Source organism: Sander lucioperca, chromosome 16 (assembly GCF_008315115.2).
Source record: "Sander lucioperca isolate FBNREF2018 chromosome 16, SLUC_FBN_1.2, whole genome shotgun sequence".
Lineage (NCBI taxonomy): Eukaryota > Metazoa > Chordata > Actinopteri > Perciformes > Percidae > Sander > Sander lucioperca.
In genome coordinates this window covers 20388711-20407943 of record NC_050188.1, presented here as the reverse complement: position 1 = coordinate 20407943, position 19233 = coordinate 20388711, and the positions used below count along the sequence as shown (strand labels likewise).

The 19233-nt window shown below is 41.6% G+C and overlaps 1 protein-coding gene across 3 annotated transcripts in view; it reads right to left on the bottom strand.

The window, feature by feature from the left end:
• The window catches only part of ctnnal1 (catenin (cadherin-associated protein), alpha-like 1), a 50524-nt gene that overhangs the window by 26408 nt on the left and 4883 nt on the right, over positions 1-19233 (bottom strand). The window contains exon 1 of one of the 3 annotated variants that reach the window (XM_035993090.1): positions 13457-13510. The exons of the other annotated variants lie outside the window; for them this stretch is intronic. Within the exon in view, the coding sequence (XP_035848983.1) occupies positions 13457-13495 (39 nt within the window). The 5' untranslated portion in view covers positions 13496-13510. Of the gene's footprint in view, positions 1-13456; positions 13511-19233 lie in introns of those variants that run through there. 3 annotated transcript variants of the gene reach the window in all.

Sequence of the window (19233 nt, the reverse complement as noted above, 5' to 3'; positions counted from 1 at the left end):
TAAATCAAAGAAGAAACATTATCCATTCATTTATAGTGAGTTTTATTTTTGTCTTCTAATGTGTGTGTGGGTGTTTGTGCAGATACAAGTATTTACTGCAGTACTGCTGTATGTGCAGTATGTGTGCTTGAAAAACTGTATGGGCAGGAAATAACTAGACAGTATATTGTGTGAAGAGAAGGAGACAAGTAGGGGAGAAACAAGAAAAAGAGGTTTAACGCCTTGGTTGTGTTTATTTTCTGATCAGATGAAACTGTCGGCATCATTTTGTTTAAATGACTTTCCGTGTTTCACCTTGTTCACGTGAAAAATAATTGTTCTTCATTTGTGGTAACTTTGGTAGCCTCCTGTTTCTGTACACCTCAGATTGTCGATCTGATTGCACAAACTCTACAGCATATGAATCACTTTGTTAAAGTAAACAGGAAAAAGAATACTTCCAGGTCTCATTTCAGCCTATTACAGCACAAAGGGATCATTGTTGCAGGGAGAGCTACACCTAAAAAGGACAAGGAAAATGTTTGTCTTATCCATGTGGATTGCTCCGGGAGGTTTCCACACATTTTGTTTTTGTCTTTCACAGAATCTGCTCTTGAAAAGCGTTTTTTATTGATGCAAGGAGAGATATGGCTGGATGTTCGCTGGGAGTGGCAAGAGTAAAAAAAAAAAAAAAAACAGAAGAGGAAAGTGATGAAAGTCGCACTGAACATGCACTTAAATAGGGGAGCAAATTCCTTCCAAATTGGCTGCGAGCAGACAGGAGTTCAATGCTGCACTGGTCCACAGCCAGACTGGAGAAGCAATACGAAGAGATGAAAAGAGAGACAAGGGGATACAGATAGATGGGGAGAGGTGAAGGGAGCAAGAAGATAAAGACTAGGACATGTCACATCCGCATCACACTTTACCCTGACGTTTTCCTTCCTCAGTGTGCCTAATACCATTCTTCTCCCTTTCAAAATTCCCTCCCTTGTGACTTTAGCAGTCTCTTAACACCTTAATCCATCTCTCCTCTTGCAGTCTTCTGTGTGCAGAACTGTAAATGATTTAAGTATGTCCCTACAGTCTGGCTGCTGCAGTACAGTACACTGTGATACACCACAGTAGCAGCTTATGAAGTTCAAGCTGCATCCTTAGGGGTATACTGTAAAAACATGTGCACAGAACAGCAAAAATAGTTGAGCTGCTGTACCGTCTAATTCTTGCATTGCAAAAAACATATGCCCTTTCATTCCCCAATGAAATAGGTTCATTTCTAGGGGCCTTATTTCAAGTGCACAATGCACACAGTGACAACAATTTGACAAATTGGTCCAAACTAATATGGTTTTCTGTACACAAAGTACACCAGTTGGTCATTTCTGAATAAAAAACATTAGTAAAACATACCGGGCTAGTGGCCAATTTACACCCATATTCTGCAACAATGAGTCATGCCCTCATCTAGTAAATGTAAGCTGCACTCATTTTATGCTCTTTCAGCTGCCTACGGACACAAAGGGAAGAGGTAGAGTCAGCTAAAGGGAGCAGAATACAAGTTTTCTGGTGTATCTCGTTAAATTAGAACTACAAGGGAACAGTTCAATTTAGCGTAAAAGCGGAGCTGAACCTAATCTATGTGTAGTCTTGACTGGTCATGCATTCTTTAGGAATTGGATTCTTTAGGAATTGGATTGCATATGCAGAGCAATTTTCATTTGGTACACACACACACACACACACACACACACACACACACACACACACACACACACACAATTATTAATATTGGACTTCCATTCCCCAGGTGGCCAGAAACATAACTCCAAATGAATGCTGAACCTGAAAATGATGGTATTGAATTACTGTCAATACAGTGGATTATTCACATTTCCAACTGCTAGAAAAGGATTTTTGCTAGTTAGTCAAGATTTGTGTCTAGATGCCTCGGGTCATTTTAAATATAATCATCATATAATGATCTGAGACATTTTTCACTTTTTTTGGCTGAAGTCTGGGTGGATAGACTCAGTAAATATGGTGGGCGAGTAAGCGGGTGACATGTGACAAAGGTCACAAATCAGAAGACAAGAATCAGAATCAGAATCAGAAAGGGCTTTATTGCCAAGTACGTTGCACATACGAGGAATTTGTCATGGTGTTGTTGGAGCATGTCACACATACAAATATAAGAAGGATAAAAAGATATAAACAATATAAGTATAAACATATACACACAGTACGTATTAATAACGATAAAATAAATTTAAATAAATAGTAAAATAAGTTAAACAGTAGTGAAAAGGGACGCTACAGCAGAGTAGGTACAGTGGCATGATGAGCCAGAGGTGGGGTGTGGAGAGAGTCAGGATGGATTCCGAGCCTTGTTTAGAAGGCTAGTGGCGGAGGGGAAAAAACTGTTTATGTGGCGTGAGGTTTTGGTCCTAATGGACCTCATCCTCCTGCCAGAGGGGAGTGGCTCAAAGAGCTTGTGTCCGGGGTGGGAGGGGTCAGCCACAATCTTTCCAGCACGCTTCAGAGTCCTGGTGGCGTATAGGTCCTGGAGCGGCGGCAGATTGCAGCCAATCACCTTCTCAGCTGACCGAATGACACGCTGCAGCCTGCCCTTGTCCTTGGCAGTGGCAGCAGCGTATCAGATGGTGATGGAGGATGTGAGGATGGACTCAATGATGGCTGTGTAAAAGTGCACCATCATTGTCTTTGGCAGGTTGAATTTCTTCAGCTGCCGCAGGAAGTACATCCTCTGTTGTGCTTTCTTGACGAGGGAGCTGATGTTCAGCTCCCACTTGAGGTCCTGGGAGATGGTAGTTCCCAGGAAGTGGAAAGACTCCACAGTGTCAATTGTGGATCCACAGAGGGTGATGGGGGCAGGTGAGGCTGGGTTCTTTCTGAAGTCCACAACATCTCCACTGTCTTTAGAGCGTTGAGCTCTAGATTGTTTTGCTTGCACCAGGTCACCAGGTGGTCAGCCTCCCACCTGTAGGCGGACTCGTCTCCATCAGAGATGGGTCCGATGAGGGAGGTGTCGTCCGCAAACTTCAGAAGCTTGACGGACTGGTGACTGGAGGTGCAGCTGTTGGTGTACAGGGAGAAGAGCAGAGGAGAAAGAACGCAGCCCTGGGGGGATCCGGTGCTGATGGTCTGTGAGTCGGAGACGTGTTTCCCCAGCTTCACATGCTGCTTCCTGTCAGACAGGAAGTCAGTGATCCACCTGCAGGTGGAGTCAGGCACACCAAGCTGGGAGAGTTTCTGCTGAAGCAGAGCCGGGATGATGGTATTGAAGGCAGAGCTGAAGTCCACAAACAGGATCCTGGCGTAGGTTCCTGCGGAGTCCAGGTGCCGGAGGATGTAGTGGAGGGCCAGGTTGACTGCATCGTCTACAGACCTATTGGCTCTGTAGGCAAACTGCAGGGGGTCCAGGAGGGGGTCGGTGAGGTCTTTGAGGTGTGAAAGCACAAGGGGCTCAAAGGACTTCATAACCACAGAGGTCAGGGCGACGGGTCTGAAGTCATTAAGTCCTGTGGTCCTTGGCTTCTTGGGAACAGGGATTATGGTTGAGGTCTTGAAGCAGGCTGGCACGTGACATGTCTCCAGTGAGGTGTTAAAAATGTCTGTGAACACTGGAGACAGCTGGTCAGCGCAGTGCTTCAAGCTGGATGGGGAGACAGCATCCGGTCCAGCAGCTTTCCTGGGATTCTGTCTCCAAGCACATGACATGAACCTTAGCCCACTCGCTTATGTGTGCCAGCAGAAATGCAGCCAGTGAGACAGACAAGCAGCCGGACACTGATAGAGGTAGACACAAAGTAGTGGGTGTACTGAGGGTTGCAGATACAGAAACGAGGGCTGACGGACAGTGAAGACCACCTGAACTGCATACAGGCTGTTGAATGAGTTTGTATTTTTATCAGATTGTAGCCCATTGGGTTGTATGAGAGACTGGCCCTATTTAACCTTTAAGCTTTGGTCAGAGCTGACATTTGAATATGTGGACAGGCAGATTGAATCCACGGCAAACATCAGCTGATGAATAATAACTAGCTGCGTCTCAGTGCATGTAAACAACTACTCAAGAAGGACAATGACCAATAATAACGTATCACGTCTCTTTAGTGAGTCTGTTATAGATGCACTTGTGAAGCCTTTTATTCAAGAGCTGAATGAAATGACAGAATAGTCAATACCAAAACAACGATTACCAGTCCCAGTTATGGCTGGTTAGTGTTTGAAATGTTTTATGCAAATCCCATACTTTTTAAGGTAGCATTTTTGAGAAATATGAACGTTCTTACAGTACACAACCTTTTTTTTTTTTATTCAGCAAAAGAAGATAATCTTCAAAAAGTTTACATTTAGTAATGTTGCTGCACAAGAACATTTTCCTAGATAGGAGTCTAAAACAGTTTGTATTTTAAAACTAAATATGATCAAACAAGGTAAACAAAATTTTAAAAATCTGTATAGACATTCAATGCCAACTTTGCAGTTTGTGATACTTTGTGCTCCAGGAACATTTCTGTCAGTCCTAAATGAGCATTAACCCTAGTGCCAGTGCATGCCATTCACATTTCCAGACTAAAAAAAAACCAAGCTGCACATTACGAGCGGTGAAAATACAAACCTCAATCTGCTTTCTTTCTCTTTATGGAAAACATTTTTTACTCTTTTTTTCTCCAAAGGACTCAAGTTAGGGGCATGATGAAATATGTCTTCATTCTCACTATGAACAATCACGTGCCTCCACTTGAGTGCTGCACAGAAAGAGGCCACCCATGGACATTGCTGTCTAACTAGTATGTCAGCGGACACAGTATTGTGGTCCTGGGCTCTGTTCTAAAACATTATATGTTCCACTTTCTACATCATTCAGTAAATAAAACAGATTGTGTACATGTAACAGTTTTGTAATGGAATATCTGCCTTCAGAAAAGAACTACTTTTTGCCAGCAAATTATGCCACTGATCTTGTAGAGGCATGCTCTCTGTGTGGTGCATGTGAGATTGGACCCTGACATGGAAAAGATGGTATATACAGTATGATGCTGGTTAAAACATGTTCCTTGCTCCTTTGACCACTGTGGTATGCCAAGACTGCATAGTTGCATTGCATAGCGCTGGAGTAGAGAAAAGAGAGCCACTGAAACGCAGACACACAGACACACAAACACAGCTTGCATTCAATAGAGCACAATACCGCTTTTCATCCTCCTTGCTCACATAATTCTCTGGATAGTAAGTGGGAGGGAGGGAGAGAGAGAGAGATGGAGACAGACAAAGAGAAAGTCAGGGAGGAGGTCAACCAAGGAGAGGAGAAATGTGCCCTGAACACAACACGACTGCCGGGTCAAACTCCCTCTGGCTGTCTCAAATGTTCACCTGCCCCTTCTCTGTTGTACCTGGGGATACTTTGGGGGTCAGCATCAGATACAGAGCTCCCGAGGCAGTGGCTCACCTGGACCTTGAGATGTACATGCACCAAGCTTTTTATACTGCGACTTCACTGTGCCTTAACCATTTACTTTACTGAAGAAACAGATTTTCTGGTGTTCAGTATAGCTTAACCTGTTGATGAATATTGATTTTTCTTCTATTTTGTGGTTGTTGTTGTTGTTGTTGATTGTATTGTGGTGATCTCGTTGGGGGGGTTGAAATGAAAAATACATCTAGTCGGGCCTCAATATCATCTCCCGAAGTGTGTTTAACTCTCTGCGAAGTAATACAGCTTTTTCATCAACGGGATCGTCAACACAAGGACATGCCATGTTCGAGAAAAAAGCATTTTATAATCTGCCTAACATAGTTAATAAACCAACACATTTTTTTATTCATGCAGATGACAGCACTATGCCAAAATGCGCCTGATACAGACTGAATGAATGAGGAAATGAAAGAGTGTTGTGTCAGAGGGAGGAGACTGAGAGAAACTCGAGGTTTATTGAAGAAAACCTGCTCCCAACCAGGTTAGGTTCACAGACTCAGTTACCATAGTAACTGACTCTGAGGTTAAGTTACCTCTCTTTGTGAAACGGGCTGGAGTTACCCCTCCTTCTCAGGTTTAAATAACCTCCCTTTCTGAAACAGAAAACCCAGAGTTTCCCCTCATCTCAGGGTTAACAAACTCAGAGTTTTCACTAAACCTGCTTTCTGAAATGGGCCCCTGGCTACACTGCCTGTGACCAGGCTATTTAAGTCTGGTCACACTGCCTGTGGCTGGTTGCTGCGGTTCCTGCTCTCCCTGGTTTTGTTGGTTTCCTTTTTGTTTTTGTTTTTTTTGCTTTGCTTGCACTTTTCACTCACGCACACACACATCATCACTCATGCACACTTACTGTACACCACTGACCATACTGATAACCACACTCCACACCTTAATAATCCTTTTATTTGGTAAAATCCAGTTTGATTTGATTTAATAAAGTACATTTTGGTTAAAATTTATTATGGTGTGTTTCCACTTTGTTATGGCCTAAGAGCTAGGTCATAACACTACTGACTGGTGCAAATCTATATTATTTCTTTTCTTTGGCAGTCATGACTAGGGCTGGGTATATATTTTTGACACTGGTATCATACGGTAACTAAACCTTGGTTTGAGGAATAGAAGCATGTTTGCTGTATCCTGGCTGTAGCTTCATATTTACCGTACACGCTTAAGAGTGGTATCAATCCTCTCATCTATCTCAACAAGAGAGTGAATAAGAGTATTCCCTTAAATTAGCAATGGTTATTAAAAAAAGTAAAAAAGACTGAAAAATCTGACAAGGCCTTCGAAGAACAACATTATTTCTACTCAATGCTCAAATAGCATTGAGGTTCTAAACCCAGCTCTAGCAAATTAAACTTTTCTTATTATTCTAAATCACTATTCTAGTACAGAACTGAGATTTCAGCTGCTTTCGCTGTGTGTTTTCATGGTCAAAGGCATAACATGATTTGCTAACTAAACCTTCATATCTGTTCTCTTGCAGTTAAATCTCTGCAGGTGACCGTGACTTTCCCATTTAAGCTAAACAGACATCTAACCCCTGAGTAGTCAACTGAAATGTTTGCTCCTGGCTCCTCGTATGACTCACAGCGCGGCGTTGTGTCAAACACTGTACTCTTTCTCTCCTGTTCCAGCTTTTGTCGCACCACGGCACAACAGCAAAGTGCTGCTGCAGTGTGCATCATCATTTCTTTTCAAGGAATTCAAGCTTGGTCAGATTAGCTGACTCACCAAGTAGCCCCTTGAATATAATGAAACATGCAGATTTGTTTTACTGAACAAAGCACAAACCAATTTAACAATGAGTATATCAATCAAAATATTTTTAATGCTGACCATGCAAACTTGCTCTCTAACATCTTATTTCTTTAATGGAATATACATCATAAAATGCAACAGCAAGTCAAATGTTGGATGTGTTACTAAAATAGTTTGAATCTGTTCTGTCTTTAATTGTTTTTTTCTGCTGTGATCGTGAAGGGCAGTTGGCTCTATATAACAGCAATCTGACAGTCGATCGGCTCGGCCTTAACACGTGTATACAGAGAAGCCAAGACAAAAACAACAGAATAGATTGTAAGGTTGGCACACAGTAGACAAACACAATAAACACAGCTCATATTTTCCCAGGGACCATTCACTGTCAAATGAATGACAAATATATTCCCACTTATTGCCTAGTATTACAGCTTGGCATCAATCCTCGGTGCTCTGCCACTGTAAAAGTGTTCATAGCCTCTCTGAAACCTTTCAAGAGACGGATTTCCAAATAGAGGGATGGAAACATGGCCCAGGATTTCCAGATTACATATTTGTGATTGCTTCACATGAAGAAAAGTATTCATCTCCGGAGCTTGGCAGCAGACTGGCTTACCATTCATATGCCATAGCGGGGTAGTGTTTCAACTCAGGAAGTAGAATCTAAAAAGGAAAGCAGAGCAGGCTGTGTGCTACCTGGTACTCCATCATGGCTGTCTAAAAATAATGGGAAATCTATCAAGTCTTAAGTGGGCCCACTGAGGGTGCTGAGCAGAGCTCTCCAGAGTCACTCTGACCTGAGCCCGTTGTAGTTTACTGTGTGACAAATTTTGACAAACAAAATCTGTATTAAAACCCTCATCTTTTATCAGCAATTCCCAGAATACCCTTTTATTCAAATGTTTGGTTCCCATGTGGATGAAAGCCATACTTGATATTTGGGCAGATGTATTACACATTGAAGTAAAACATGCATTATGGGACCCTACTGACCTGGTTTGTTAGTGCTCTGACAGTAACACATAATCATTCTTGAAAGCAGAGCATTGCTACAGTGTAATCAGTCAGACTGATATGAGGTGCAGGAAGTCTAGAGGAACCAGCAGCAGCTGATAAGCGAGAATGATAAACCTGGGAGAAAAACAGACGGATAGCTGTGATGGAGAGATAGACGGGAGAATAGCAGAGGGCATACAGTAAATAGGGGAAAGAGGGTGGACAGCTAAGACGGAGAAAAACAGAAGGCATGGCCGAAAGGAGCTACAGAGGAAACCAAGCAAAATTAGTTTTTACCAGCTTGCTCTACCGTATCCAAGAAGTGACACTGGGGATAGACGCGATGAGACAGTGTGACCTCTGATTCAATGGTCCTTGCTGGGGGGGGTTGACAAACACAACATGGCTGCAGATCAATTTTTGCTCTGTTAACCACGATCCAAGGTTAACTAAGATGGGAAGGGGAGCAGAGGGAATCGATCTCCTCGGTTTGTACTACTGTTATGGTTCACCAATCTCCTTTCTCTTTAAAAGCCTTAACAGGGGCGCCTGGGTAGCTCACCTGGTAGAGTGCACGCCCACATACAGAGGCTCAGTCATCGACGCGGCGACCGCGGATTTGATTCCAACCTGCAGCCCTTTGCTGCATGTCATTCCCCCTCTCTCTCCCCTTTCATGTCTAAGCTGTCCTGTCACAAATAAAGGCCTAAAATGCCCCCAAAACATCTTTAAAAGCCTTTACAGATGCTGGTGGGAGAATAGTGAATAGGAAAATTAGATTACAACTAATATAATAACAATATTAAATTAAACAGTGCACCAAGAGGCACATCGTGAGTATGCTCGACAAGCTGCGTCTCATCAAAAGACCCCTTCTATCACTTGCAGTTTCTCCACTGCTGTGCACATGTAGCAATTAGATGTTTCAGTTGGATTCCCTTTCTATATTTGAAAAACATTGCATCTACTACCATTTTAATGAGCTATTTAAAAGTTATAGTTGGACATCTTTTGGGAAATACACATGCTTTTTTGCCTAGAGATAGATGAGAGGATTGATACCACTCTTATTTAACTGCCTGTTAAATATGAAGCTACAGGCAGCAGCCGGTTAACATAAAGACTGAAAACAGGGGAGAAACAGCTAGCCTGGCTCTGTAAAATTCTAACTAAATTCAGCTACCAGCATCTCTAAAACTCAATAATTAACACATTTTATCTAATTGGTATAATCCATGCTAAAATATAAATGACAAAAAATGTCAAGTTGTCTTTTTTCAAAGTGGTTACGTATATGAAAATTTCTGGGCCAGACACTGACTTTAAGAATTTGTATGGATTTAACAAACAAGATAACTTGTTGTGTAGCGAGTGTGAAATGCTGGTGGATGGATTTTTTCACCTTTGGACAGAGTCCGGGCTAGCTGTTTCCAGTCTTTGTGCTAAGCTAACTAGCTCCTGGCTGTAGTTTCAGACAAGAGAGTGGCATCCATCATCTTAGCTTACTCTCAGGAAGAAAGCAAATGAGCATATGTACCAACATTTCAAACTGTCTCTTATGTAGAACTGAATTAATGTCATTGTAAATGTTGGTCCAAACATCAATATGTGACTTTATTCTGTTACATCTCTACAGCAGGGGAGGGACATTTTCCTTTCTTACATGACGCAGTAGAGTTTTTGCCACTAAAGTCTGAGTGTTTATAGTTTAATCTCACTAGCAAAAGGTTTTTAGTGAATCAAAATGATTCTTTATTTAGTTCATGTTGTATACATGAACATTATCTGTACAAAATTATAGTAACACTCAAAAGCTCTCCTTCTACCAAGATTATATGAGAGTCTGTAGTTGAAAGGGATCTTTTCTGAACTTGTTTTGAGTAAAGCACAATAGAGGAGAGGTTCTGCTGTCATATAAATAATAAATCAATAAATCAAGTTTCCCTAGGCGTTTCATTAGTGTAGCCCTGGCCTAATTGCTGAAGAGATGGGCTCAACATTTTTTCTACCAGTGTGTGGGTGATGATAATGGTGATGCACCTGGAATGGTGGGCATCTGCCGGCAGATGAATACCACTGACAAGAGCTCACTTTAAGGGTGTAACAAATATTTCAGAGTCAGTGAATAATCCAAACATGCATCTTCTTGGTTATTTCAAAAAGATGTAAAATAATACTGCATAGCGCCTTAAAAAGGAAAGACCCCTAAAATTAGGCAAATCATAGTCTAAAAGAGATTAACAGGGTCCCAGAGTGTGAAGTCATGTCAGCTTGTAACAAACAGACAGAAAGAACACAGGATACTGACAACACAAAGATTTCTTGGTTTCAAAGATTACATGGATCTAACTGCTATCATACTGAAACCAAGACAGCCTGACAGCACAGACATCTTTGATCTCAGCAAGTTTTCACCAAACGTCCAAGACGTACTATCAAAGACATCTCTGGCCCAGGCAGCAGGGCAATGCAGATGAGATCCCACCCACTTGGAAATGTACACCTTATGCAGTTACAATTTTCTCCAGGCTACACTGGCCCCTTTGTTCCATAGAAGACCAGGTTATTTCATGCTGAAGACCTCCCCTTCATACTTTTGCCTGGGAATAAATCTTTTACAAGGATATAGCAGTTGTTTAATTTGGCAAGGAAATGTAACAAAGGGAGGAAAACACAGCAGAAAAAAACACTGAAACATCACATATTACATCTATATGTGAGCTATCCCAATCTCTCCAACAGAAATTCGGGGGAAAGTTTCATAACTTCCAAAAAGTGTGCCTCATGAAAAAGCTTTTGCCTGGTCACTGAAGTCACATTTCGTTTTACTAATTTAATAAGACTTGAAGCTCTGTAATATAATATTCATATCATTGTATTAGGTAAGTGGTTACAGGAATAGTAGAGGCAAATCATTTTTTTATTTGCATTTAATGAATAACAAAACTCAACAATCGCAAGGTGCATTGTGATCTGTATTATGTACGAAAGCAGACAGGCTCTAAAAAGGCAACCATGAAAATAATTTTCTCCAACGAGCTGAATAATATAGATCTGGCTCACCTTGTGAGATGACGCACCTTCAAAAGAAACAAGGAAAAAATGTACACAGGCTGTAACAAATCTTTCTCTTTGAAACCTCTGGACCCAGACAATAACGCATGGCCCAGAGCACTGTTCCTACTCTGTTCTTGCCATCTGACTCCAAACTTTGGTTATCCCCCTCCATGATGTCTTTGTGTTGTTAAAACTTGATATGAAAGTGATTTTAAAGGGCAAACTCCAGTTCCTGATGAGGCTCTATTGTATTCTTCATTCTGCTCCTCAATTATCTCAGTAAGGATCTCCTGGCCCGGCAGTAAAGATTGATGAGTACCTGTGTAAAACCCAAAGAGGCGGAACTGTAAATCGATTCAACCAGTCAGAGAACTATCTCCAGATCCATCGTCACCCAACATCATTTAGATTAAGTCAAAGCCAAAACAATCAAGCTAATTAGAGCCTGCATCCTCTTTTTTCATCATCAACAGCTCGGTTTGTAAAACAGGACTCACAAAGCATTATCCTGAGAGTAAAATACCAGTCTTGAATATTTCTGAACTTCGGAGAAAAGCAGCCATTGTTCAAACAAACATTTGTCCCAGAGTCACTTTCTTGGACGCAACATAGCATGAAGACAACAGCCTGCTTCCACAACCTGGAGGTACGAACACAACAACCGAGCCATTGGCAAGTCGCCCCCCTCAGGTTGTCTTCACACTGAGCCATGTTTAATGACTGGGTAATTACTGTATATAAAGTCCTCAACAGGATAATCCTAACTGCTTGCCAACTCAGCCTCGAAAACATTCCATCAGTCATAATGATGGGTAATTACAAGTAATGGACAAATAATAGTGTGCGGTGAACAGTGCGTGTGAAAGTGGCTTAACCAGGCACTGTGACAGCCTCCCACAGTGATGGCATGTTCTACAGAGAGAAAAAATGAATGACTGCAGTAGCTGCTTGGAGGACGCTGACCTAATACACCTGACACAATCGCACTGGCTTGCTTTTAATATAAAGGCTTGTTATTTTGGATTGGAGAAGCAAAGTGACAAAGAAAAATGGAAAAATTAGTTTCTGACTCGCCTATTGAGGCACAAATCTAATTTATACTAGTGCAGTGCCTGTTCAAAAAGTGCCTGTTTGCAACAGGCCGATAGCCTGGCCTCCGGCATTGCTGTTTGCAGCTTTCTCGAGAACTACTCATCCAAACAACTTCACACTGAAAACTGCTTGGGTCCTGAGCAATACACCTGCCATGACATAGTTGAGTCCCCTAGCAATCCTAGAGTATACATGTCATTTGCTACATTTACTGCATTTTTGCGTCAACAGCTAGCTATTTGGGACCAGGCTATTTCCGGGAACAAAAGCGTTCATTCCGAAAGTTACGTCACTAATGCTTGAATGAAATGTTTGAGTTAGCTACAATGTAACACCTGGGGGTCTCTTTCTTCATCTTTTCTTGAATGTAGTGTAGCGAGCGACGGAGTGCGAGCTGTACCCAGCAAGCCGTTCGGCAATGTAACAGTTCATAGGGGACCCCTCTAAATACACTACACAGTGTGTACATAAAATACTACTAATAAATATGTCCCATAGATCTCAATAGCTTGACACTGCACTTCCTTGGGTCCTCAGCAACACGCCCACCAAGTGTAAAGTCGATCTGATGAACAGCTTTCAAGAAAATCGAAGGACAGACATACAGACAGAGACTCCTTCCATTTTTAGTTAGAAGTGTCTGATGAAAGTGCTTAAATAATTCTCACATGCTACATCCAGTTTTTGAGCCTCTGAAAATTCTTCACAGATGAAAGGAAAGAGATGGGAAGATAAGATGTCAGGTGTGGAAGAAAGTCAACATGACAGCAAACTATCCCAAGAGCGTGACAAATCCTCACCCAGAAAGAGAAGAAAGGTCTTTCTAATAATGTGGACTTGAAGGCTTGACATTTGAGAAGAGTGAGACTTTAATGTGAATAGTGAATGATTGCATTAATAAATCAATGAAGTGTGTCAAACCAAACCCTCAATGAAGGATAGTGGCTGAGCAGAATGATTCATTGATGAAAGTGGTGAGCGAATGAAGCAAGGCCAAGTTCAAGCCCTTGGGGGGGAAAGGCACCAACTTATGCATACCAGCCAGTATAAAGTGCTCAAAGGTCTTACCCTTTGAGATTTTGACCTTTGACCGTATAAACAATACATGTACACAATTTTAGACAGCACTCTATTACACATTGTAGGAGCTTGAAATATGAGCCCTGTGAAGGAATGCAGCCCCCCTGACTTCAGACTGCATAATGGCCTGTGTTTTGACACACCGACTCTCACTCACACACACACTCATGGGAGGCTTAGGGAACATGCTTTCACTACATGACACATACCTGTGTTTCAAGTATTTGAAGTTGTGGTCAGGATCTATTTAAACCTTAAAAAAAACACTAATTTTAACCAGTACCAGGAGCCTCTATACACAAGTAGCGATCCAATCTAAACACGAAAATTAAGTCCCAAACATAATAAATACTTGTATAACTCCAATCGCAAACTCTCACATTCAAACACAAGTAAAGTTTTTATCATCATCATAAGCAACTCAAAAAGCTCCTTTCAGCCCTTCAGATAACAGACACGCTTGAATGTCCAGAACAACCGGAACATTATTTATAGAAGGTGAGTGACTTTAACTTATTTATAGGGGTTGGCAGTGTGTGTGTGTGTGTGTGTGTGTGTGTGTGTGTGTGTGTGTGTGTGTGTGTGTGTGTGTGTGTGTGTGCATGCTGGGCTGTGTTTCCCGGCTGGCTGGCCCCTAGCTGTCACCCACCGACTTCAGTCAGCCAGAAACAGTGACAAGATGAGAGAACCCTCCAAATATTGATAGGGCTAGATATCTGGTATTTTTCAGGTTATTGATAAGGGACGACCGTCACTAGGGATGGACGATAGGACATCAGCAATAGGCTGAATCTGTGATTATTGGGACTTTTTGGGCCAATTTAAACAGCCTGTGGAATAGTTGCTGGCCTATTGGATATACCCCTACTGAAGCTGCCATTTGAAAAGACAACTTTAAAAAAATGGCCTGTGAAAACCTGGCTACATTAAATATAGCTCTATCCTGCACGGTATTCGAGGACACAACCTGTTTGTTCGGGAAAAACTCTACCACCACTGTGTAATCTCATCGGTATCAAGTTAAAATGATATAGTCCTATTCTTGGTACTAAGTCTTTTCACAATGTTTTAGATCATATCTGCTTACAATTGTGCTTGCAACACTGCATTGGCTTCCAAAACTATTTCCCCTGAAGATATGTGTCGGTCACACAAAAGATGGTAAGAATACCACCATCTTGATCACTCTCAGGAATTCTGGCTGAGCTGGTTACATGCTGCTCCCATTGCTTTCCCTCAGAATAGGTGCAGGGCTGAGGATTATGTCTCAGTTTGCAGTACAGACAAAAGGGAAAAGATCCTAAGAGAAATGGTAAGACTGAACTTTTCAGCTCTGTGCACGACTTGTAGCCTCTAGCTAGGTTTACCATAGGCTGCATAATTAATGAGGTGATACAGAGGCACTGGACTCTGGAGAGATTGAGATTAAAAAGGGAGAAAACAGGGGGCTAAGTGGAGAGAGATGGGGGGAAACTAAGCACAAGGCTGAAGACAAAATGAAAAAGCAAGGGAGTAAGGTGTGTGACAGGAAATTGGGCAGAGACACAGAAGACGGGAGAAGGCATACAAACAAGGTGCTATAGCATCTTACAGACTGATACTTCCTCACACTTCCTCAACACCCTGAACTCACATCAAAGGAAAGGATTCCAGTGTGTGCTCATACAAGTTAATCTGCTGGGGGTTTTTCACACTAAAAGTGATACTATTGCACAAGGTCAAAAGTGACTTTCTAATGTGGTTTACAGTACAATTTATCAAATAATAGCTAATCAAACAACATCAGTCAACATTCTCACTAGAAATAGTATAGAACAATACATTCTCCTAAGTTATATACCATAAGAAGAAGGTTGACGTAACACAGCAGACTTGTTTGAAAGATGTTTGAAATTTCGGACTACTCTGAATTAAAAAAAGATAAGGAAATGTTTCGTATTCTGCGTTCTCCTTGTCCTTCACACTCTCTTTCTTCTGTCATGTCAAACCTCATCTGTTTAAAAGAACTCATTATCGAGAGGGGAGAAGTTCAAAAACGCTCAAAGAAAGCAATTAACACATACAAGCCAGAGTGACGGATTCCTCTGTGGTACAGTATGCAATGTTGCTGCTGCTGAGAGGGAGAGAAGAACAAACATGAGCTTGGAGAGCTTTGGGATGCACGTCAGATATTTCTGTTTTGTGTCACCTTAAAAGACAGAAATCGTTAGATAACAAAAAATGATATACTATAATACTCTCATATCCAGAGCAAACAACAGCAAGTGTCATTCCAGATATCCTAATCCAGCGGTTCCCTAATTTTGTTTTACCATTATATCTTAGAAAACCTTTTTTTGTCTTTTAGAAATGTTTCAATTCCTTTATGAAATAGTGATGCTATGACATACGAGTAGGATAGGATCATGGAGTATTGGTTTGGCCTATCGCATAGAGCCGAGGTTTTCTGTGAGGCGCTCCTCCCCAGGGGGGCGTAGAGGGAGAGACGTGTGGCAAAGTTACTGCGTGAGGTGAAAGGCAAGTAAGGTACTTTAGGTACCAAAATCCTTTGAGTCCAATTGCCACAATTTGAGTCAAATATAAATATGTACACTTTCTCAGAGTCAGAACACATGATACACATATTTTTGAATTCAGTGTGACTTCTGAGGATATCATTATCTCCAATGTCCATTGTGACTTCAAGAACAATAATAGTAATGACTAAATCCATTAATATGAACTTTTTTATGTTGCAGTATCAATATTTCTTAAAGTAGAGTAGACAGAGTAGGCAAGTGTTGGGGGACACAGTTGTCTCAATTTTGTCTGGGGACCCACAGTGTCAGACTTAGAAAACATCCGGCAAAGAAAGAATAAGTCACAGTGGTGTAGTATTCTCAGCTAGGACCAGATGTGAAGAAAATATCTAAGGCATCTATTATTTAAATAGCTTCCTCTATGGATGACACACTTTGCTGCAATTTCGTGCAACATTTTATACATTTTTAGACAACCTCACAACTGGCAAGGTGGCCTGCCTTTTACAGGATTTGCAATGCTTTCTTCAAGCAAGGCCCAGACCCCACATTGTGAACAACTGTTCCACTCAATGTCATGTGCTCAAGACTGGATTTATCACTTCACCGAGCCAAGAAACTGCCAAAAGAAAAGCATTTGGAAACAAACAGCTGCCTGCCAAATACTGATCTGTTTACCTGTGGTTGTCCAGGCAGCAGACAATTTAGATATGTTCCGCGATATCTCTGGCAATACTTGACAGGACGAGTGGGAGGGTACATGCCTACAAGATTACAGTAAGTGGGCTGTCCTTTCACACTCATCTGCCTTCTCCATCCAGACAGCATGTGCAGTAACACATCATGTTTCTGTCCATCTTTATATCTGTGTACCTGCTTTCAGTGTTGCCAGATACAAGAATAATACTCATTCCTTTCATTAACACTGCATTTTTGCTATCTTATATCAGGTGCAGCAGTGCATCCTTTATGATGATGTGTGATGATGATGGAGAAAATCAAATATGATACGTTTTACCTAAATACCTCGATATTAATATTGCGACGATATTGTAGGGTTGACTATTGGGGCTTTCACAAAATATTTACACAATGAGATGTTTGATAACTAATCATCAATAGTGGGTAAAGGCAAAATATATAACAGCAAGAAAGGGAAACGGTTGTGCTTTTTTTCCTCAAGTTCACAGATGGCCTCTGTGCGACTACAGAGTAATTAATGTCAATAAGCATGTCCTTGTCTGTGCTTCTGGGCGTGTGTTTATGCATCTGTTTCAATCTACGGGGTGCTTCCAGTGAGGATGGACAACACAAAACACCATGCTACATTAGGCACCACATCCCTGCTGATAGAGATCTCTTCCTGTGTGCGCATACTTTGAGATAAGACATCTCATCACTATCTAATAATCATAAATTAAGAGTATACTGTAAATACGGGCTGGTAATGGGCCAGACAGCTACTTGTATACTTAACAAGAATGCCTCTAATAGCCTTAGCAGGCCTATGAGGACCCTTAACATAGGATACTTAGAAGCTGAGCATGGTGAAGAATCATTTAAACAGGGAGCTGAGATGAATTAAATTCTGTTTATGCCTATAACAGAAGAAAAAATTACATTTGAAAAATTCCATAGCGACATATCTTTACAGACATGTCCTGGTCTGTCTGTATAACAACTCACTATCAACAGTGTTATTAGGGACTATTTCTTTGGCAGAAATCTCAGTGAGGGATAACTTAAAGAAATTAAAACAAACTATCTGCCACCAGAGGACCCTACATTATGGAGAACAGGTCCCTGAAATTGCTTTCCATTTTCAGTTGACAAGGAATGCAACACTCTGAGCTAAGGCTCTCTGTTAATGGGAAGGATGTTTAATCAATACTTTATCAACCTCCCAGCTATAGCAATACACCTTGGTCGGAGGCAGAAGCTTTCATTAGACAATTAAAAACGGTTATCACTATTAGCTACAGCCTTCAGATAACTTAAATGGCAGAGAGTGAGAAAGCTTTTTTCTCCATTAAATTAACTCTGCTGTTCTCTCTAGGTGACTGATCCCTTAAAGTGTGATTTATGCTTCTGCATTAAATCTACACTGTGGCTACGTACGTAGGTACGTGTGGAGACACAAACCCTATGCTGTAGCATGACGTGCACCAGCTACAGATTTCCCACCGTGGTCAGAAAGCACAGGAGAGACACTTTGTTTCTCTCACTATGACTCTAGAGTCGGTTCTCGCTCTGAAGCTAAGCACCGTCAATCTCTCACTCTCACTACCACACACTCCCCAAGCACACACACATGCCGGCCCTGCTATCCTCTTAAAGAGATCACCGCACACATCAACGCACAAGTATAAACTTCAGGCCACTTACGTAGGCTACGGGCGAAAGCTCTGTGTGGAGCCTCTGCAGAACCATAAATCACGCTTTAGGCTGGGTTATTTGGAGGGTTTGGGCGCACATATGCAATCACTCACACACACACACACACACACACACACACACACCCGTGCACACACAAAAATACACAACTTTCTCCTCATGTGGAAGTACAGTATATTAGCAAGGGAGAGGTCAACAGATCGACATGTGAGACAGACCCTTTTATTGGCACTTAAAGAGAACAGCGATCTGTAATGACTTCCCTGATAGCAATAGTGAGAAAAGTGAAAGGGGGAGGACAAGGGGGAAAGACTGGTCATGCAAACTGCAAACTGTTTACGTGTGTGTGTGTGTGTGTGTGTGTGTGTGTGTGTGTGTTTCTCAGAGATGGTTTAGGGTAGTGAGTGTAATCATCAAAAGCGAGAATCTGAATTCTCTAAACAGACAAAGTAAGCTGACTAATGCAACCACTTTACTAGAATTGGGAGTTAAGTGTAATGACATCTCATTTCAATTTGATGACACAGGGTTGTTGACTGATCAAGAACCTCAAATCCTTATTTACACAACAATAATGTGAGTCAGGCTTACTGTGATTTGATGTTTGAACACACGTTGCCAGTCTCAAGTCAAAGACAAAAGATAACTACTGTGTAGGCAAATGAATGAGTGTGAGTGTTAGTGTACATTGGCCATTCTTTGACATCTTGGTGGCAGCATTGTGGTGACGGTCTGACCTGCGCTAAAAATGTGTTATCAGACATGTGTTTTGGTCGAGGCCTTAAATGGTTGAAGGTGACATGGTCATGGTGGCAACACACAGCACACAAAAAAATGCAACTGCCTACACAT